At 44.8% G+C, this 22888-nt stretch overlaps 2 protein-coding genes across 6 annotated transcripts in view; one reads left to right on the plus strand and one right to left on the minus strand.

Moving 5' to 3' along the window:
• LOC144327628 (uncharacterized) overlaps window positions 1-15033 on the plus strand; it is a 119973-nt gene extending 104940 nt beyond the window's left edge. For all 5 annotated transcript variants that reach the window (XM_077928020.1, XM_077928015.1, XM_077928019.1 and 2 more), the window contains exons 2-6: window positions 707-1199; window positions 1396-1477; window positions 1762-1844; window positions 6246-6372; window positions 8870-15033. In XM_077928020.1, the coding sequence (XP_077784146.1) occupies window positions 798-1199; window positions 1396-1477; window positions 1762-1844; window positions 6246-6372; window positions 8870-11115 (2940 nt within the window). In that variant the 5' untranslated portion in view covers window positions 707-797 and the 3' untranslated portion in view covers window positions 11116-15033. The remainder of the gene's footprint in view (window positions 1-706; window positions 1200-1395; window positions 1478-1761; window positions 1845-6245; window positions 6373-8869) is intronic.
• The window catches only part of LOC144327627 (uncharacterized), a 365071-nt gene that overhangs the window by 218383 nt on the left and 123800 nt on the right, over window positions 1-22888 (minus strand). The window lies entirely within an intron of this gene.

The following is a 22888-nucleotide window of genomic DNA, read 5'->3' on the forward strand; positions in this document are numbered from 1 at the left end:
CACTACCCCCCCCCCCTAAAATAAGAACAACGGGGATGAAGGAAGGAAAAGTAGGAAAGAGAGGCCAGGAATAAAGAGAGAGATACCAGGCCATAGTCTGGGTGTTACATTGCAAACCAATTTGTGTTAAGCTATATAATAGAACAACAAAAAATCAAGGGAGATGTCTTTGGCATCCGCCCACTTGGCCCTCTGGGGGTTGGCCAAATACATTCCTGGCCCTCAGAAGAGAGAAAAAGAGACCTCACCCCATGAATCTGTCTGGACAGCGGCAGAGATTGCAGAAAAGGAGACAGAAGCAGGGAGTGGAGGTGGGGTGGGGGTGGGGTGGGGGTGGGGAGCAACTCTTGAGGACCCCCAGGTCAGGACCCCCACTAGAGAAAAGCATCCATTTATCACAAGATACAAATGACTCCCTTGTCATTCGGTTCTGACTTCTTGCATTGACTGGAAGGATGGAGAAACCAGGTTGATTAATCTGACAGAAATCCCTTCAGTTGCCTCCACATTCTGCATTGCTTGAAGGCTAGAGACATATTTCTTCTCCTCTTCCTCCTCCTCTTTCTTTTCAAATTGATAGCTCATGGTCTGGGATGCGGTAAAGTCCAGCCCTTGTTCCTAGCAAGACTCATCCATGCTTGCTCAGGGAACCATTTCCCCCCCTGTCCTACAAATTCTGTAAGAGAACAATGTATTTGCTTTGTAGGATTTGCTAGAGCTTCTCATTTAGACGGACAGAACTTGGCAGAAGACCAAAGGGTTCCTTCCGATCTCTCAGAGGCTTCCTGAGCACACAGATGGATGTGCGAGACTCAGGTGGCCCTAAAGCAGGAAGAGGCCATGCCAGCCAAACTGGGAGCAGTGGGGGATTCTGGCAAAACCCTGTGCAGAAGATCCTGGGTGAGGAGGTCACCCTCCGCTCAGAGGTGCAGAGCCAGCAGCTGAGGCAGTTCTGCTGCCAGGAGGCCAAAGGACCCCGAGAGGTTTGCAGCCGACTCTACCACCTTGACCATCAGTGGCTGAAGCCAGAAAGGCACACGAAAGCTGAGATGCTGGACCTGGTGATCTTGGAGCAGTTCCTGGCTGTCCTTCCCCTGGAGATGGAGAGCTGGGTGAGGGACTGCGGAGCGGAGACCAGTTCCCAGGCGGTGGCCCTGGCCGAAGGTTTCCTCCTGAGTCAGGCAGAGGAGAGAAAGCAGGTGAGAGAGACTTTCCTCTGGATACTCCCAAGGGGCTCCCAACAGGACAGAAAACATCCCATAATGGTCTGCTGATGGCCCATCCTTTTTCTGGGAAGGCATCCATGGAATGAGATCTCACACCCTTCAAGTCTTTGTCATTCTCTTTCTAGTATTTCTCCCCATTCTCTGTTTTGAATCCTTGTTTCTTTCTCAGGGAAAGGATCTCTTTGCAGAAATGGACCTGGATTCCTGTGAGGCAGAGAGGCCTCCGTTGGACACCAGAGAGAGGCCACTGGGTAAGGAGGAAGGTGGTTTTTCTCTGTTTGGTCTCATTTTGTTGGTTTCCCAACTCATCTGAGGGGTCTTTTCATCTTGTTTTGGGGGGAGACAGTTGGGAACAAGGGTACAGAGGAGGGGAGATGTATTTTTTCACAACAAACATATGAAATGGGCACAAACGTCCAAATACTCTCAGTAGGTAAGGCTTTCTCAAAGGCCCATCTGTAGTTAGAGATGCCCTGTTTCACCTGTGAGAGAAGCAGGCACTCCTGGCGTCCTGCTTACCTTTTTTCTCTTGCAGGTGGCAGAAGGATGCCGGCAAGACCTCCTGATCCACCTTTTCATGGGGGCAGAAGGGAAGCAGCGGCTCTGGAACCAGATCAGGTCAGGGGAAGCTGCCTTGTGGGGACAGAGGCCGAGGGATGGAGCAATGTCATGGACTGGTTGGGCACAGAGGAATGGTGGGAGGAAGCAGCCGGGGAACCAAGAAGGGAGGACGTCTTAGAGACCAAGGAGTGGAGGTGGAGGAAGGATGGGCGGTCAGAGGGAGAAGAGGGAGAAGCCTGGGAAGAGGAGATGTAATAATAATAATAATAATAATTTATTATTCATACCCCGCCCATCTGGCTGAGTTTCCCCAGCCACTCTGGGCAGCTCCCAATCAGTGTTAAAAACAGTGCAGCGTTACATATTAAAAACTTCCCTGAACAGGGCTGCCTTAAGATGTCTTCTGAATATCAGGTAATTATTTATCTCTTTGACATCTAATGGGAGGGCGTTCCACAGGGCGGGCGCCACTACCGAGAAGGCCCTCTGCCTGGTTCCCTGTAGCCTCACCTCTCGCAATGAGGGAACCGCCAGAAGGCCCTCGGCGCTGGATCTCAGTGTCCGGGCTGAATGATGGGGAGCTGAAGGGGAAATAGGGCTTAGTGGGCTGGGAGACTCTGTGGCAGAATGCAGTGCAGAATCAGAGGCAGAAGAGGAAGGAGGCGAGTGGGAGAGGAAGGTCGATAGGCTGAGGTGAGTCAGGATAAGGAAGAGCCACTGGTGGCTCCCTCTCCTTCTGCCAGACGCCACCCTCCCTGCTTGTCTCTCAGAGCCAGGAGACGAAAATAGGCTTATTTTAATTAATCACTGAGTGCTAAAACTGTTTTCTAAGCAGTGGACAAACGAGAACAAATAGTGGCCTGGGTTCACCTAACCAGCCCCATCAGATGAAAAATGGGGCCTGCCCCCCATTCCTACCCTTCCCCCTCTCCTTTTTCTTTTTTATTTTTATTAATTATTCCATGAAGAAAAACAAGGATTAACACACAGATAGAGGAAAAGAAACACAAAAAAGAAAAAGAGAAAAAAGCATACAAAAAAAATAAGTAAAAAATACACAAAATTATTGTTTTCATAACTCTCCTGTAACATAACTATTTCTTTCAGGACTTCCTTCAGCTTGGCCGCAAATCATTCGAAGCAATGAATAAAGTTACACGTTTCATCGTTTATATTGTTATTGTATCTAATTTTGTTCTCTATTTTCCTTACACAATAACCCATGATCTATCACAGTACATCTTTGAATCCCTTTAGCGTTATTTGTCCTTCACTAATACATTCCAGATAATCTACGTACTTTCCCCAATCCTTAATGAACACTTGGTCTTTTATATATCTAATTTTCCCCCTTTCCTTTACGTCTGTTAATAGTTTGAATTGAATTCTGGGTTTTCTGTCCTGCCATATAAATCTCGAGACTGTCCTCTGCCATTCTTTGAAGATCCTGCTCCCTTTTATTATAGGGATAGACTGAAATAGGAACATTAATCTTGATAGGACATTCATCTTAATTATATTAATCCTTCCCCACATTGACAATTTTAACCGTCCCCATTTTTCTAAATCTCTCTTTATTTCCCTCCACATCAGCTCGTAATTGTTTTTATATAGGTCTATATTTTTAGATGTTAGCCAGATGCCGAGGTATTTGACTTTTTTGACCGTCTCTATCTGCGATTGCTGTTGGATTGATTCTATTGTCCTTGAATCTACATTTTTACATATCATTTTTGTTTTTGTCTTATTTAGTTTGAACCCAGCCACTTCTCCAAATAATTCTGTTTCCTTCAATATCTCACCTATTGAGGTTATTGGGTCTTCTGTCATCACTACTAAGTCATTGGCGAAGGCCTTAGTTTTGTACACATTCTGTCCTAAAGTCACTCCTTTTATGTTTCCGTTTTGTCTTATAGAATTTAAGAGGACTTCTAACACTGTTATAAATAGTAGCGGAGAGAGCGGGCATCCTTGTCTTGTTCCCTTCCGTATCTTTATCTCTTCCGTTACCGTACCGTTTACAATCAGTTTGGCCTTCTGTTCTGTATATATTGCCCTTACCCCGTTAAAGAAATCATTGCCTACGTCCATATATTCTAGGTTTCTCAACATAAAATTCCATATCACATTATCAAATGTCTTTTCGGCATCAATAAACATCATAATAACTTGTTTATCAATCCTAACAGACAAGAATTCTAACATGTCGATGATATATCTTGTATTGTCTCTCATCTGCCGACCTGGCAGAAATCCTGCCTGGTCCATATGAATAATATCTGCTAACACATTTTTTAACCTTCTTGCCAGAATTCTTGCGAATATCTTATAGTCTGTATTCAGCAGTGAAATTGGTCTATAATTTTTAACTTGAGTTAAATCCGCATCCTGTTTGGGGATAAATGTGATGTATGCCTCCTTCCAAGTTTCTGGGATTTCTCCTTTCTTTAAGATATTGTTCATAGTCTTTTTCAGGGGTCCCACCAAAATAGATTTCATTTCTTTGTAGTAGCCGGCAGTAAATCCGTCGGGGCCTGGTGCTTTGCCCCTCTTTAGGTCTCTAATTACCTCCTCTATTTCCTCATTTTCAATTGGGGTATTCAATCTTTGTTTTCCTTCTATTTGTCCCCCTTTATCCTTCAAAAATCTTTCTATCTTCCTTGGGCCGACTCTCTCTTGGTCTTTATACAAATTTCTGTAGTAGTTAAGAAACTCACTCCTGATTCCTTTGGGGTCAGTTCTTTCTTCCCCGTCTGTTATTATTTTGTTAATTATCCCTTGCTCTTTCCTTTTTTTGATTTGCCAGGCAAGCCATTTGCCTGGTTTATTCGCAAATTCGAAGTTTCTTTGCCTGAGTCTTTTGATGTTCCACTCTACCTCTCTATTTATTATTGTGGCAAACTGGGTTTGTAGAATTTTTATTTTTTCCTTTGTTTTTAAGCAGTTGGGCTTTTGAGCTAATTTTTGTTCGTTTACCATTATCTGTCTTAGAATTTCCTCTTTATTTTTCTCTCTATTCCTATTTTTGATTGCGTTCTGTTGGATAAAGTACCCTCTTATTACCGCCTTACTTGCATCCCAAATTATATTATCCTTTGTTCCTTTGTCACAGTTGTCCTTAAAGTACTCTAACAGTTTTTTCTTTGCCATTTCCACCACCTTCTGGTCATCTAACAGATAGTCTTTTAATCTCCATCTAAAGGTTCTTGTCTCTAAGCTTTCTAGTTCTATCTCTAATGGGTTGTGGTCTGATATTACTTTCGGTCTTATTTCTATGGATTTGACTCTTGGACATAGTTCTTTTGAGATCCAAATCTGGTCTATTCGTGAGAGTGATTGATTAGGTTCTGAATGGAAGGTGAATTGTTTTTCGAGTGGATGTCTAAGACGCCAGATATCCACTAAACTGCAGTTTTCCACCATAGAAAAGAAGGATTTTGGTAGCTTCCCTTCTTTGTTTACTCCATCTCTGAGTCTATCCATCTCAAGCGAAACAACTGCATTCATATCCCCCATTAAAATTATTTTTTGATCCGCATATTCCATTAGTTTTTCTTCTAATCTTTTAAAGAATTCAGTTTTGCTACCATTCGGGGCATAGATCCCCACTACCATCAACTTTTCCCCTTGCCATTTGATGTTAACCCCTATCATCCTCCCCTCCTCATCTTTAAACATTGTTTTAGCTTCTATTTTATTACTAATATACAGTACCACACCTCTTTTCTTTACCTTATCCAGGGTTTCAAATTCATTTCCCAACCGTTTGTTAATTAACACCTTTCTATGCTTTCTAGCCACGTGCGTCTCCTGAAGACAGATAATGTCCAGGTTTTTTCTTTTCAAACATTGTTCAATTTTATTTCTCTTTTTTTATCGTTCATCCCATTGATGTTCCAATTCCAAATTTTTAGTCCCATAATGCTTAGTTTTTCCTTTAGTTATTCTTTAAAGTCTTCCTATCTATTATATATTCTCTGAGTCTTCCACTTCCTCTTCTACCTCCTCTCCCGACCCGCTCCCCTCCTCCTCCCCCTCCTCTGGCACTCTTGGTTCTCCTGATGGGGCCCTCTCTGCTCTTCCTGTTCCATGTACCTCCACTTTAAGTTCTTTATATTTCCTAAGGAATTTCCCCCTCTCCATGCCCCCCTGAACCCCTTGAATTTGGCTCTAGGGCATTGGGAGGGAACCTTCCCAGAATAGCTCACGAGGAGAGGAGAAAGTGGATCTGTCCATTGAGGAAACCAGAATATTTGGGTAGGCAGAATAACTTGGAAAACACAAGGTGGAGTACCACCTATTTGCACAAAGACAAATACCCATAATTAAAACACAGAATAAAATAAGCACCCATAATTAAAATGTGCAGCAAAGCAATCCTATTGAAACAACACTGCAATTAACAGGAAGGAAACCACAGAGCATTGTGGAGCAGATCATATTTCTCCTGTCTCTTAGGGTCCAGTGTGCTTTGAAGATGTTGCTGTTTGTTTCACGGATGAGGAGTGGGAGTTGCTGGATCCTGACCAGAGAGCTCTGCATAAGGACGTCATGGAGGAGAATTGGGGGATCGTGGCCTCTCTTGGTAAGACTCCCTGTGGGATCGTCCTATCTGCCTGGAAATTCAAAAAATACGTCTATGTGACCAATCTCATATATTTTCACAGAGCTCAACCGTTGCCCCTATAACACCTGGGAACCTAGCACCCCCACAATAAAAAGTAACTTAGTTTTTTCTTTGAACAATCTTCCTCAAATTATTCCTTTTTCTACCACGATTGGGCTGCTTTCAACTGCCCAGGCCATATTCAATGTCAGCTTCAGAATTCTTAGGAAAGATAAGTAGCTTCAGGTTTTCTGTTTCTGCTTTTGCTCCTGTCAGTCTTGGGTTGACCAAAGAGACGACTGACATTGGAGATGGAGGGGATGCCATGACTGGGCCAAACAAAATTCATCCCAGAGAAGAAGAGCTAGACTTACTGAATTTCAGGTAGAAGTAGCAGTGGTGATGATGATGATGATGAAGATGATACAGTGGTACCTCGGTTTACAAACTTAATCTTTTCTGAAACAGGACTGTTCTTAAATCAAGGTACCACTGTAGTAGTAATAATAATAATAATTTATATTTATACCCTGCCCATCTGCCCATCCACTCTGGGCAGCTTCCAACACACATATAAAAATGAAACATAAATAATAATAATCTGATCCCATATATAAAGAACTTTAACTTTAAAATGAACAACTTATACTAGTGGCCAAAATTGTGGAAACCTATTTTGAAAGGTGTATTTCTGAGGTTTGAGGGCTCATAACACCACTTTTGTGTGGAGTAATACCATAAAATTATATAGCAATGGAAAGATAATTTAATGAAGAATGTAATGCAATGAATTTTATGATGGAGTATTTATTAGGACAGCAGTCATAAAGAAAAAACGTGAAACCTTTGGTAACCATTGGTAACCTTTAGCTTTAATTACAGCCTTACAACGCCTTCCCTTGAAGTGAACCAAGTTTTTAGTTCTGCAGCTGTAATAATGGGAAACCAAGACTGAATTATTGCCTCTGTTAATAGAGCTTTATTGCTGGGTTGCTTCTATAATAATAATAATAATAATAATAATAATAATAATAATAATAATAATAATATTTATTATTTGTACCCCGCCCATCTGGCTGGGCTTCCCCAGCCACTCTGGGCGGCTTCCAAAAAAATATTAAAATCCTCCAATACATCAAACATGTATAACAAGTTTCTTTAGTCGGCTCCATAGATTTCTGATTGGGTTGAAGTGTGGGCTATTCCCAGGCCATTCCAAAGCACCTTTTGCACACAGCAGCAACATGACATGGAGCTGAATCCTGTTGAAATAGAAAATATTTCAAGCATATATATTTCAAGCATATGAAGCATATATATAAATGCTTCAGTATCTGGAAAAGATCACCTGCGGAACACTTCAGTTTGGGCTCAAGTATTTCGTTTATGCATTTTTCCGCATTTATATTCCCATTAGTGACGCAAATTCTGCCCACACCTTTTGCTGCCATACAACCCCAGATCATCACACTGTCTGGGTGTTTCACGGTCAGTGTAATGCAAGTAGGATGTAAATCTTCTCTGATTCTTCTCGCATATTTCATGCCATCACTACCAAGCAAGGAGATTTGGGTCTCATCGCTCCAAATAACACCGCCCCATTGTTCCACTGTCCACTTAACACAGGTTTCATCTTTTCAACCTTTGTTGGAGAGATAACAATGGCTTTTTCCTTAGAATTCTAATATTTAGACCAGACTTGCACTCAACTTCCCATTACATTGTGCCATGTCATCTTGTATACACCCAGATGATTTTCTTCTGTCATGTAGGCACAGTCTCTCCACTCGTCTATCGTCACTTGCCTTTGTACACATTCCCTGCCTTAACAAGTCTGATTTTGTAGTGACTGAGTCTCTTTATACCTCTTCAAAAATATAGAAAGGCCAACTTTGGTTAATTTTTCCCAATCTCTCTTCTAATTTCTCCATAACTGTAGCCTTCTTCATTTAATAGTACAATCTTACTCACTTTCTGGAGACCAGGCAACTCTTTGTGCCATTTCTATAATTTTATTATGTTTTACACCCTCACTAAATGAAAGAACACACAAAACCAACCAACTTGATAGCAATCACATAACACACTGACAAAAGTCAACCTAAGCAAGTTGTGCTTTCTTTTTCTGGTTATTTGGCTATAATTTTGATAGAATAGGGGTAATTGAACAAACTTTGTTGGACTGCTATCTCGATTGCATTCTTGATCGAATTATCTTTCCACTGATATATAATTTTATGACATTACTCCAAATGAAGTGGTGCTATGAGCCAGCAAACCTCTGAAATACACTTTTTTCCAAAGGTCTTCCACAAATTTGACCACTACTGTATATCAAACAAAGCAACATTCAACAACTCCTCAGAATCTCATAATAAATATGTTGGTTAATGACAAAAAATGCAGGTAATGAACTCCCCTTCAGTTCTTTTCCGTTTGTTCCTGAGGCTCTAATCCCTTTTTGTCTCCATTGCAGATTGTGATGAATTGGAAATTGAGAGCAAAGGTGACAACGAAAAATTCCCCAGAGAGGAGAAGCCAGGTAAAAATTTGGAGTGTGGAGAAAGCTGCAGTCAGAGCTCCCATTCCACTTCCCATCAACAAAATGTCATTGGAAAGAAACTCTATCAGTGCATGGAATGTGGAAAGAGCTTCAGGAAGAGCTCCCATCTCATTTCCCATCAAAGAATTCATACAGGGGAGAAACCCTATCAGTGTGTGGAATGTGGAAAGAGCTTCACTCACAGCGGCAGTCTCACTTCCCATCAAAGAATTCATACAGGGGAGAAACCCTATCTGTGCGTAGAATGTGGAAAGAGCTTCAGGAAGAGCTCCTCTCTCACTTCCCATCAAAGAATTCATACAGGGGAGAAACCCTATCAGTGTGTGGAATGTGGAAAGAGCTTCAGGAAGAGCTCCGATCTCACTAAGCATCAGAGAATTCATACAGGGGAGAAACCCTATCAGTGTGTGGAATGTGGAAAGAGCTTCACTCGTAGCTCCGATCTCACTTATCATCAAAGAATTCATACAGGGGAGAAACCCTATCAGTGTGTGGAATGTGGAAAGAGCTTCACTCACAGCGGCAGTCTCACTTCCCATCAAAGAATTCATACAGGGGAGAAACCCTATCTGTGCGTAGAATGTGGAAAGAGCTTCAGGAAGAGCTCCTCTCTCACTTCCCATCAAAGAATTCATACAGGGGAGAAACCCTATCAGTGTGTGGAATGTGGAAAGAGCTTCAGTGGGAGCTCCTCGCTCACTTCTCATCAAAGAATTCATACAGGGAAGAAACCCTATCAGTGTGTGGAATGTGGAAAGAGCTTCAGTCAGAGCTCCCATGTCACTTCCCATCAAAGAATTCATACAGGGGGAAAACCCTATCAGTGTGTGGAATGTGGAAAGAGCTTCACTCGTAGCTCCTCTCTCACTTCTCATCAAAGAATTCATACAGGGGAGAAACCCTATCAGTGTGTGGAATGTGGAAAGAGCTTCATTGATAGCTCCTCTCTCACTTACCATCACAGAATTCATACAGGGGAGAAACCCTATCAGTGTGTGGAATGTGGAAAGAGCTTCACATGTAGCTCCTCTCTCACTTCCCATCACAGAATTCATACAGGGGAGAAACCCTATCAGTGTGCGGAATGTGGAAAAAGCTTCAATCAGAGCTCCGATCTCACTTCCCATCAAAGAATTCATACAGGGGAGAAACCCTATCAGTGTATGGAATGCGGAAAGAGCTTCACTGTTAGCTCTAAACTCACTTCCCATCACAGAATTCATACAGGGGAGAAACCCTATCAGTGTGTGGAATGTGGAAAGAGCTTCATTGATAGCTCCTCTCTCACTTACCATCACAGAATTCATACAGGGGAGAAACCCTATCAGTGTGTGGAATGTGGAAAGAGCTTCAGGAAGAGCTCCCATCTCACTTCCCATCAAAGAATTCATACAGGGGAGAAACCCTATCAGTGTGTGAAATGCGGAAAGAGCTTCAGGAAGAGCTGTGATCTCACTAAGCATCAGAGAATTCATACAGGGGAGAAACCCTATCAGTGTGTGGAATGTGGAAAGAGCTTCAGGAAGAGCTCCGATCTCACTAAGCATCAGAGAATTCATACAGGGGAGAAACCCTATCAGTGTGTGGAATGTGGAAAGAGCTTCAGTCAGATCTCCACTCTCACTTCCCATCAAAGAATTCATACAGGAGAGAAACCATATCAGTGCATGGAATGTGGAAAGAGCTTCAGTCAGAGCTGCAATCTCACTTCCCATCAAAGAATTCATACAGGGGAGAAACCCTATCATTGTGTGGAATGTGGAAATAGCTTCACTGATAGCTGCTCTCTCACTTTCCATCAAAGAATTCATACAGGGGAGAACCCGTATCAGTGTGTGAAATGTGGAAAGAGCTTCAGGAACAGCTCCGATCTCACTAAGCATCAGAGAATTCATACAGGGGAGAAACCCTATCAGTGTGTGGAATGTAGAAAGAGCTTCAGTCAGAGCTCCCATCTCACTTCCCATCAGAGAATTCATACAGGGGAGAAACCCTATCAGTGTGGGGAATGTGGAAAGAGCTTCAATCAGAGCTCCGCTCTCACTTCCCATAAAAGAATTCATACAGGGGAGAAACCTTATCAGTGCATGGAATGTGGAAAGAGCTTCAGTCACAGCCACAATCTCACTTCCCATCAAATAATTCATACAGTAGCCTAACCCTATCATTGTGTGGAATGTGGAAAGAGCTTCAGGAATAGCTCCAAACTCACTTCCCATCAAAGAATTCATACAGGGGAGAAACCCTATTAGTGTGTGGAATGTGGAAAGAGCTTCACTGTTAACTCTAAACTCACTTCCCATCAAAGAATCCGTACAAAGGTCGGAAAAAGCATTATACAACATTAGGAGCCAGGCAAATCCACACCTTTTTAACCAGGCCTTTTTCTTATTGACATCTAATGATGTTTTGTGTTTTTATGTTGTGTTTTTATGTTCTAAGCATCCTGAGACATGTGGGTGTAGGGAATACAGCCACTCTCAAATTCCTAGGGGTCTTTGCCCCCCCATAAAATATTTGAGGAGGCCACGCCCTAGGTTTTCTTTGTGTGTTTTTTCAAATGCAACCTTTTATTCTTCCACTACTTGCCATACAATTTTGCTTTCAATTTGCCCTTTTAAGACATTTTAAAAACCGCACAAAGGTCATGAGAAAAACAAAATACAAGAAAATACAAATGTGGACAGGTCCCAACGCAAAAGTTGCTTTAAAGGAGGCTTTCCCAAACTTGGGTCCCCTTCAGCTCCCGGACTTCAGTTTCCATCATCCCTCCCCTTTGGTCCTGCTGGCTAGGGATGATGGGAGGTGTAGTCCAAAACCAGCTTTCTGCACCACCTAGAGTACCCACAGAATTTTGGCTTCTATTGGCAATACACATAGGAGAACAAATGAAAGACAAACTTGGAAAGGGCCATACCAAATGGACATCCAGTGTGAAGAGGTCACTTTCCCCACTGCTGAACAATGTCACAGGCAGAGGAGATGGAATGCTAGAAGTGTTCTCCGGGGCAAGGGGAGCTGCTGGGAAATTGAACTACGGGCTCAAAATATTACTTTTTTAAAAAGTCACTGCCATTATAGACCTTGCCATTCAAATGGTGTGCATGCATCATGTGATTGATAGTGCAAGGCGGGCCTTACCTGGCCCCTCACCAATATTTTATTCAAGTCGGCACCACTGGGTCGGGTGGTTTGCAAATTAAATAAATACATAAATCACCTCCCTTTGCACATGTTCCAGCTTGTCTATATCCTCATTTATCCTTTTTAAAATTTATCTGAAGATTTTACAATATAAACATACAGGATGAAAGCATGGCTTTCTCAAAAACAAGCCAAGCCAGAGAAATCTCTCCTCTTCTTTTCTTTTTTTGGATGGAGTTATAAACTTTGTTGATCAGTGGACTGCTGTGGAAATTGTGTATTTTGATTTCAGTAAGGCTTTTGACAATGTCCTCTGTGATATTTATGTGAGAATGCTGGTAAAAAGACTGAATGAGGTAACTGTTAGGTGGATTTGACTGACCAAACCCAAAGAGGACTCCTTCATGGTTCCTCCTCATCCTGGGGAAAAGTGACCAGAGGGGTGCTGCAGGGTTCTGTCCTGGGCCTGCTGTTGTTCAACGTCTTGATAAGTGACTTGGATGAAGGAACTGAGGGGATGCTCCTCACATTTGCACACGACACCAAACGGATCATAATGGCATCCTCTCTCTTCTTCAGCAACAGACAGGGAGACAAAGAACAGTGCAAAAGCACAGCAGAGCGGAAGAGATAAGACTGACTTCCGTTCTTACAATTTCCAATCCTAGGAAAGTAAACAGGGGCACGTGCCATACTAGCCACATATTCAACAACGGGAGGAGTGAATTGCTAACTCACCACACATGATTGCAGGTGATATAAGGAAAAAAACCTGCTCCTTTTTCCTTATGGGGTACCCAAGAGCCTATATACAATCCTTTTGTACGTTCTCTATCGGTAGGAGAAAATAACAGAGACCAACCAAAGAATATTGAGAAGCAAAGCAGCTAGTAAGCCTCTTCTTTATTAACTGTTGCAACAAGGTTCTTCCCCACACGCAGGAGAGAGGAGGAGGACCCCGAACCCTGCATGCAATCCCTTATATAGACATTTTTAATTGCCCGCCCTGGAGTCCAAGACCACCCCCAGAAACATCATACATACGTCACAGAAAAGGCAGTCTACAACAGAAATCTGAGTGCATTGTGTTTACCTTGTCTGCCAGGTTACCTGTTAATGGCCACTTGACTAGATTACCTGGGGAGGCTGGCCATTATCTTGTAATGATAATACTTCATTCCTGAGCCAGGTCACAGGCTCACCCTATTCACACCTTAAATGTGCCCTTAAGGCAGGATTTGTGAGGACAGAGACAATCAGGAGGTTTCTAAATTTCCTTTGATCTTGTAGAGAAATATTTGAGGTGACTGAAAGAGTGAAAGAGTCAAAATGGCTTTAGGACTTTTCCTGTGGGTTTTGGACATGTGGTTTATATATGTGTTTGCTTGGTACATTTATATATATATTCACCTACAAATTCTTATAACAATTCCCCCCTTTGGGGATGCCTTCGTGTAAAACTTAAGAGACTTGCGTGTCAGGCCTCTTAAGGCTATTTGCAAGTGTAGCAGTGCACATAGCTGGACATAGGATATCACATAAAAAATAACACATGTTGCATTTTGTACTAAATTACTTGTGGCATACTTGCAGTTTGGGAGAAACATTCTCAATAGTGGTCTATGCTTTACACTTAGAGAGAAGGTCAAATAATGAGTGAAAAATGCAGTTTGTTTTGTTTCTGCCTTTTGTGTGTGTTCCCAGGTGTCAAAGCTAGCTCTCCTCTGGACTCACACCTCCATCATATCACAGCAGCAACAATCCCTGGTGAATCCCCGTAGGGCTTTCATATTGACCATGTCACCTTGTAGTGGCACAGGTTTGGGCATTTCTTGAGAGAGATGTCTTTGCCTTGGCCTTTCTATGGGATTTTTATTATTATAGGCTCTGGTCTTCCACTCTAGGGAAGTTGCTCAGTTGTTCCTAAGGGACCAAAAAGCTAATTGCAGCCTGGATACAATTGCCCAATTCAAATGGAGTCCAATTAGAATTTATATAGCCCCATGGTTTGCCGACGCGGAGTTCCGCCCCACCTGGTGGTGGCGGTCAGCCTGGGCCTTGTACGCATCTTTGGCCTGGCGCAGTTGCTCCATCAATAGTTGGTGCTGAGACTGGAGCTCCTGGAGCCAATCTGTCACCGTCGGGACTGCAGATGTTTGCAGCACATCCGGGAATAAACGCGGATGGTAACCGTAAGTGGCCTGGAACAGGGTCTGCTGGGTGGAGGTGTTCACCGCGTTGTTGTAAGCGAACTCCTCCAATGCCAAGTGGTCAACCCAGTCTGGAGGTACCCCAGGTTCCGGTGGTCGGTTCTCACATCCACCAGGTGTCTTGCCCCCTCAAGATGATGGCCCCAGACCTCAAAGGCCACCTTGATGGCCAGTAGTTCCTGCTCCCACACGGTATAGTTACACTCTGCCAGAAGAAGCTGGCAGGAATAGTAGGCGCAGAGTAACAGCAGCGCATCAGGTCCGTGCTGCTGGGACAAGACGGCACCGAGAGCTGTACTGGAGGCGTCTGTCTCCACCACGAAGGAACGAAAGGGATTAGAATGAGATTTCACTCCTCCCATATCCAAGAATCTGCTGATGTTCTCTGCTGATTCTCCAGAGAGGAGGGGCGGTTTCTGCTCTCTACTTATTCCGCTCCAGCCTAACATCAAAGTGTCAGTCAGTATCCGAGAGAGAGAGAGAGACTGAGTGTTAGAGAGAGATTGTGTGTGTAGATAAGGTTGCTGCTAAGAGCAGCTGTAGACACAATGGGCCAGGGATTTTGGTCATAATATACAATTTGAGGATTGGGAAAAATTATGGAAAGAAAACTTAAAATTCACTGCATGTACGGCGTTAAAGGAAAATGTGATGAAAATGTTCTATAGATGGTATATAACACCAGTAAAATTGGCAAAAATGTTTAAGATGTCTAATAAGTGTTGGAAATGTAAAGAAAAAGAAGGAACGTTTTACCATTTGTGGTGGGATTGTAAGAAAGTTAAAAGTTTCTGGGAGATGATATATAACGAGTTGAAAAAGATGTTAAAATATACATTTGTAAAGAAACCAGAAGCTTTTCTTTTAGGGATTACAGGAAACGAGATAAGAAGAAAAGACTGCAAACTCTTTCAATATGCTGTTACAGCTGCAAGGATTCTACTGGCCCAGAAATGGAAACAAGAGGAAATACCGACGATAGAAGATTGGAGATCGAAACTGACGGAGTATGCAGAATTGGACAAGCTAACTGGGAAAATCAGATATCTTAAAGACCAAAAGTTCATCGAAGACTGGGGGAAATTTGTAGAATATCTGAAAAATATATGCGATGTGCAAACAACGTTAGTGGGATTTAAAGAAGCATTGTGAAATTTAAGAGGTATTGTCAAAAACAATAGATATGGGAGGGAAGACTAAATACTAAAGGAGAAGGAATGCGTAATTAAGAGGTACAGATGGATGATTGTCAGAGAAGCTGAAGGAAGTCCAAAAAGAGAGAATTTGTTTGTTAAAAATTGGACAAAATTGTATATTTGTGTTGTAAAACAATAAAAATTATCATATATATATATATATATATATATATAGCAGCTGTAGACACTCAGTGCAGTTCAGCATTTTCATTAGACCTCATTTAGCTCTGTATATAGTTGTGTATTATAGTTGTAGATAGAATAAAGAAGATATTCTACAGAGCTGCTCTCTGAGTCGTTTATGCTCTGCTATACTCTGCTGTGCAACGACTGTCTTCTAGAAGTGAATCCGGTGCTCACAACTGTAAGCTGTGAGTCCACAGCACTTTGACCAGTTCCTGTGCAGAAGGTGGTCTCTGGAAGTGCTACCCCAGCTCGCCTGGCCCAGTCGGGGCTGAAGTGGATGAGTCCAGTTGGTGGCACTGGCTCAAGGGCGATGCTGACATAGGATGCTGTAAAAGCGGTGCCCTCTGGAGGCAGGCTTTCAACCCCTGAAACGCCACCTCTGCCACCTTGTCCCAGGAGAATGGTGTCTTGGGGCACAGCAGTCGGGTTAGCGGGGTGGCGGGATGAGCATAGTCCACAATGAAGGTCCAGTAATAGTTGGCAAACCCCAGGAACCACTGTAGGTCCTTGCGGTTCTAGGGTGCTGCTCATTCCCGAACTGCTGCCACCTTCCCGGGATCCATGTGCACCCCATCAGGGGAGAGCTGGTGACCGAGGAAGTCCACCGACCGCTGGTGGAACTTGCTGAGCTTAGCATACAGACGTTGCTCCCGCAAGCGCTGCAACATGAACCAGACATGACCCTCGTGGCGAGCTGGGTAATGGGAGTAAATCAGAATGTCATCTAGGTACACCACCACGTACTTGTCTAGCAAGTCCTGGAACACGTGGTTGATGTACCGTTGGAACAGAACAGAATAGGCTTTATTTGCATAGCCAACAGGCCATTGCATCGAAGGACAGACAGAAACAAAAATACATTACGGAAATAGTTATCATAAAATAATCTCACTACTTAAAACTTGGCAGAGGTAATGATAATAATAAGATCCTAGGCAAGGAATCCAGGTGACGACACTAATGTCATTCAGACAGCAGCTCTCAGTCTCATTGCTCTCTCGACAAACCTGGCAACCTTCTCTGTTGTCGAGCTGCTCTGGTCGGCTAGGAGTGAGAACAACTTAGCTTCACAAGAGCGGCCCGGGATGGCAGATAGTAGCGGCGTGATGGTCTCATCCCTGAGATCTTTATACAGGGAACAGGACAAGAGAACGTGTGATACTGTCTCCACGTAGCCAGCTCCGCAGGGGCAGAGCCGGTTCTCAAATGAAATTTTTTGATATCTACCTTCGAGAACAGCTGATGGCAACATATTTAGTCTGGCCAGTGTAAAGGCCCGTCTAAGTTTTGGAGTGGTTAAGGTAGACAAATAAGGTGCCCGAAAATCAAAGTGGGAGGGAGGCAGATACGCGTACCAAGCACTAAATTTCTTAATATAGGCCAGATTATTCTGTTGTTCAATATCCTTCATGCGCTGGTCAATAACGGTATTTGCCTTGGGTAGACCCATTTTCAGGAGATGCTGTGCTTGGAGGCCACATGTAAGTAGTTTTTGTTGCACTACTTTGGACCACCGACTTCTATGAGCATCTCGTGCTACTAGAGATAGTAGTCCAGATGGGTTTAAGTTTAAGCGAAGCCAATAGTTGAATGTTCTTAGCCAGGTCCGGGTTTCGACGGAGAGGAGGCCAGTCTCCAGCCGTAGGGCCGCATTTGGTACGCATGGTGGAACGGCTAGAATCTGTCTTAAAAATTTAGACTGGACCGTTTCGAGTGTGCGGCAATGATTTCCCGTCCAGATTTGGGCCCCGTAGAGTAATTGCGCCAAGGGTTTTGCTTGAAAGACCTCCAGAGCTGCTGGGATATGTCTGCCCCCCTTCGTAAAGTAAAAGCGAGACAGTATTTTGGCGCTTTGAGATGCCTTTTCCCTAGCATATTTATGATGAGCCTCCCAGGCCCCTGTTGACTGGAAGACTACTCCGAGGTATTTGAAAATTTTGACCTGTTCTATTGGCTGATTGTCCATCTCCCATCTGTGCTGTCTGTGTCTCCTAGCAAAGACCATGACTTTGGTTTTTTGGTGATTAACCACCAGTTGATCTCTCTTGCAGTAGGCTGAGAATTCTCTTAGTAGCCTTTTGAGGCCTACTTTAGTTCGTGATAAGAGAACTGCGTCGTCTGCATAGAGGAGCGCTGAAATTGATTTTTCGGCCAATTTGGGGGCATGAAACTCCGGGGATGTTAAGTATTTGACCATGTCATTTATATATAAGTTGAATAGGGCTGGGGCTAGAATACAGCCCTGCTTGACTCCTTTGGTGGCTGGTACAGGGCCAATTAGTTGCCCATTTACTGAGGTTCTTACATATAACTTGGAGTCTTTATATAGGCTTTTTATCAAGAATAGTAATCTTTTGTCAATGCTGGTAGCATTGAGTTTAGCCCAAAGTTTGACTCGTGAGATCGAGTCAAAGGCCGCCTTCAGGTCAATAAATGCTGCGTATAGAATCCCACGTGTTTTATTGACGTATTTGTCAATGAGGTGTGCTAATACGAAGCAATGGTCTATTGTTGTTCTGCCCTGTCTGAAGCCGGCTTGCTCCTCTGCCAGAACTGCCTCAGTTTCCATCCAGTCAATTAGTTTGATGTGGAGGTGTTTGGCATACAGTTTGCTGGGGATAGTAAGGAGGCTAATGGGTCTATAGCTCGCTGGATCCGCCATAGGGCCCTTTTTATAGATTGAGAGCCAGTGTGGTGTAGTGGTTAAGAGCGGTAGTCACGTAATCTGGGTAACCGGGTTCGCGTCTCCGCTCCTCCACCTGCAGCTGCTGGGTGACCTTGGGCCAGTCACACTTCTGTGAAGTCTCTCAGCCCCACTCACCTCACAGAGTGTTTGTTGTGGGGGAGGAAGGGAAAGGAGAATGTTAGCCGCTTTGAGACTCCTGAAGGGGAGTGAAAGGCGGGATATCAAATCCAAACTCTTCTTCTACTCTTCATTGGAATAATTACTGCCTCAGTCCAGCAACCAGGTATTATGCCTGTTGAATCGATGTATGTAAATATTGACGCCATTATAGGAGCCCACCAACTGATATTGTTCTTCATGAGCTCTGCTGGAATGTGGTCTATGCCCAGGGCTTTGTTGTTTTTCAGTTGGGCAATTAGTTTCCCCACCTCCTCTATGGAGACAGGAGGCCAATATGGTAAATTCTCAGGGTAGGCACTTGGATCATTGTGCTGAGCTTTGTCGTCATGGAAGAGGGTTTGAAAATATTTCGTCCACTCCTGGGGTTCTACAGTACATGTGGGACCAATCTGCTCCTGGCCCAGGAGGCCCATAATGGTACGCCAGAAGGAGGTTGAGTCTTTCTCATTCGAGGCCTTCACTAAATTACACCAGGCCAATCTCTCAGCTTTTTGTTTTTTTACCTTTAATAGCTGTTTGTAATTTCGTCTTAAATAGATGTATGCCATAAATAGCGAGGGTGCTCCGGTGTTTCTATAATTCCGATAGGTTGATCTCAGACGTTTCCTTGCTTGTCTACACTCCAAATCAAACCATCTCTCTTGATCCTTTGCCCGCTTTGTAGCAGAATTAAGTATCTTGGTTGTTATGAAGGTCTTTAGTCTTGCTAATAATTCAATGAACGAGTCCATGGCCTTTCCCCCGGTATTAGCTGATACAATGGCTGAGTAGATGGTCTTCACGTCTTCCGAATGGAGGAGATAAGTTAGCCCTGTATTGAGCATGGGGGTCCATTTAATTCTTCTGGGGGCCAGTGATTCCAGATTAACAATGGGGGTGTAGTAAAGGTTAGCCGTGTGTTTATTAAACGATGGACCATTGAGCGCTAAAATTAGTGGGAGGTGGTCGCTTTCGATGTTGTGTCCCACTTGAAACTTCGACACAGAGTTATAGGCGAATCTTGATATCAGTATATAGTCTATCACACTTCCTCCCATTTTTGAAAAATGGGTATACTCCCCTGGGCGGTCCTCTTCCTTACTACCGTTTAATATCATCAGCTCCCTTCTTTTTGCGACCTGGGCTAGACATAGCCCGGAGAAGTTGCATTTATTATCTTTAGAAAGTCGTGAAACGCCTGCTTCAGTTGGACTTTCAGGGTCCTGAATCTGATTGTATTGGCTGTAAAGATTGTTATCATCAATTCCCATGCGGGCGTTGAAATCCCCCCCAATTATAATCGGTGTAGAAGGGTGGGAAGATTCTATGGACTCTAGGAATGCCTCTAACTCTGCCCAGTTAGCTTTCACTATAGATTTCTTTTGGCAGGGGGGCATATAGACATTGACCACTACCAGTGCATCTCTCTTAAATTTGAGTAGGACTGCCGTGGCTAGTGAATTGCAGTTTGGGAGGGCTTTTAGGGAATGTTCAAGCTCTGTGGAGATAAGGCTAGCTAGACCTCCACTAGGCCTACCTCCCCTCGCAGATGGAGTAGCAAATAGGGAGTGACTAGAATACCCATTGAACAGAATGGGGTCGCTGTGCCAGGTCTCCTGCAGGAGGATGATATCGAATCGCTTAAGAAACATTGCAAGTTGTTGATTGTTTTTCTTAGCGCGCCATCCTGCAATGTTCCAGGACAGCAGCTTTAATTCTTTGTCCCTCCATGGTGTAGATTTGTTGGGTCCACGGTGTCCAGTGACCCCTTTACGTCTAAAAAAACACTCCCATTAAGTTTGTCAATAGGCATCTGCTGCATAAGGGAATGATTATCCATAACTCCTGGGGACTTAAGGGGGTGGTTTGGACTTGGGGGAGTAGCTATTTCATTTGGGGAGAGTTTTAGATAGTTGAACCAGGTACTCGGAGACGTGACAGTCTGTTTTAGTTTTGCCTTACCATACACCAGCGGGGGCTGCAATTGGTCTTCCGAATCTACACATTTAAAGGCGCCTCCCACCGTCCTCTTGTCCACTAGGCACTTGGGGGATATAGGCCGTGTGTGTGGGCCTTCCGTAGTCTCAACATGGGTCTCTTTTTTGGTCAGTCTGCTTCTCAGGGTGTCCAATCTAACCAAGATTTCCTTTTGGGCTGGCATCTGCAGTGACCAGAACCAATTTATTAGGGCATGTTCTTCTATGGAGAAAAAGTCCTCTCTGTCGTTCAAATGAAGTTGAGTCTCAATGGGGGCTATGTTTTCCTGCTGGTGCACTAGGCTCTGGTTTTGCTGGTTTTGTTGCAAATGCGCTCTATCATTTTGTTCCTCTGTTCCCGGTCTCCCTTCCCCCTTGACCGCCAGTAGGGAAGTTAGCGGAGCTCTGTTTTCGAAGATTCTTAATAAATCTATTCCTTTCTTTAAAAATAGATTTCATGTTCTAAAGATGAAGTTGACCAGATTATGATCTGTGAAAGTGATCAGGGCACGGACTGAATGTCCATCTTGATATAGATAGTCTATACTGTCTATGTCGGTTGCTTTAACTGCCCCAGGTAGAATGTTGTTTATAATCGTCAGCAGGTGCCTCACGCGGTCTGTCCCTGTGCGAGGACCCAGTGGTTTTGGATAGTTCGTGAATACCATCTTTTCCGGGCTTAGGACTAGGATCCATTCTTTCTTTCTACTGTGGGCTTGGAGTTCCTGCTGGTTCCTGTCTATGTTGGAGATCCCCGACTTACTTCTGTTTGCAGTTACTATAGGGGTCCTAGCTAGGTTCAAGACAGGTTCAAGACATCCCGAGCACCAGGGGAAACCGGGGCATGGTGGCAATGTCCAAGGTGCGCACCTCCCGGTGCTGCTGGTGACACTGGACCAAGGGCTGAGTCTCCTGAGTAACGGTACCCGAGCGCAGGAGCCGTCCATCAATTGCCTCCACCTGTACCGGTTCTGGCTTGTCCTGGAGTGGCACCTGATGATGGGTGGCGAAGGAAGAGTCCACATAGGAGCGGGTTGCCCCTGAATCTACCAGAGCGTGGGTGAGAATCCAGGGCCCGCCAGGGGGGGTATAGACGCACCGGCACCATGAGGTGTTGCAATTCCACCGGCGAGGGCCCATCATGCAATGTTTGGGACCCCAGGTAGCCTGGGCCATTGGCTACTGGGGTTGGCCATTTCCCGGTGGCTGGCGTTTTCTCAGGACAAGATTGGGCATAGTGTCCACTCCCGCCGCAGTAGAGGCACAGGTTCCCCTCCAGATGCCGAGTCTTCTCCGAGGGGGAGAGGCGAGGCCGCGCTGCCCCGAGCTGCATTGGCTCCTCCTGTGACTTGGCTGTGGCCGTGGAACTGCTGGGAAGGACTGGAGCCGGGAGTGCTGGTGGCTCTGAGCCTGGTGACGGTCCTCCAACCGATCGTCTATCTGCAGGCTCCGTTGAATAAGGGTGTCCAGCGTGGCGGGGTGATGCATCATGGCCAGCTGGTCCAGTATCTACAGCCCCTCGAGGTACTGGTCCTGAAGGGTGGAGTCATTCCAGGACAAGTCCTGTGCCAACAGTCGAAATTCTGTGGCGTAGGCGGCCACTGTGGAATTGTCCTGTTTCAACCGCCGAATTGCCCGATTGGCTTGACTCCCCTTCTGAGGGTTGCCGAACGCGGTTTCCAGATGGTTGCAAAACCCTGTATAGTCTGTCAGCAAGGGAGAGTCTTGCCGGAGCAGCGGCAATGCCCACTTGGCCGCCCGGTCCTTCAGCAAGCTGATCAGGAAGTGCACCTTGGTGCGGTCATCGGGGAAATTCCGGGCTCGCCCCTGAATATACAGCTTGGTCTGGGCAAGAAACATGGGAAAGCTGGCCGGGGACCCATCGAATTTCTCTGGTAGGGCCACTGGGTACTTGCCAGAAGCTGGGGCGTCGGCACCAGGAGCTGGTAAGGCGTCCAAACGCTGCTGAAGTTCTGTAACTGCATTGCTTAGCTGCTGAACGGTGTGGGTCAAGACCCGGTTTTCCTGAGCCAATGCCACCAGCGCAGCCGCCTGGTCAGCCATGGCTTCTGGTTCCTCCCGAACGCACCCCAATGAAGGGGGAGTGTGGGTGTGGCGGGAGCAAACTGTGCTGGTCCCATGGGTTACCCGAGAGGCTAGGTCCAAGTCCAGTCCATGGTCAAAGGTGCAACGTGGAGGCAGAGCCCCCTGAGCTGAGCTGCCTGGCAGTTCTGAATCACCTCCGGCAGTTCCTCACGAAGGGAGGGCTTCTCCACATCCGAGAGTGCAGAGTGGGGGGGCAAGGAGGGCAGGTCTGAGTCCCTGCTCTGGTTCTCTCCAATACTCACCCCTGGGGGAGGGATGTGCAACCGCAG

Source organism: Podarcis muralis, chromosome 4 (genome assembly GCF_964188315.1).
Source record: "Podarcis muralis chromosome 4, rPodMur119.hap1.1, whole genome shotgun sequence".
NCBI classification, from domain to species: domain Eukaryota; kingdom Metazoa; phylum Chordata; class Lepidosauria; order Squamata; family Lacertidae; genus Podarcis; species Podarcis muralis.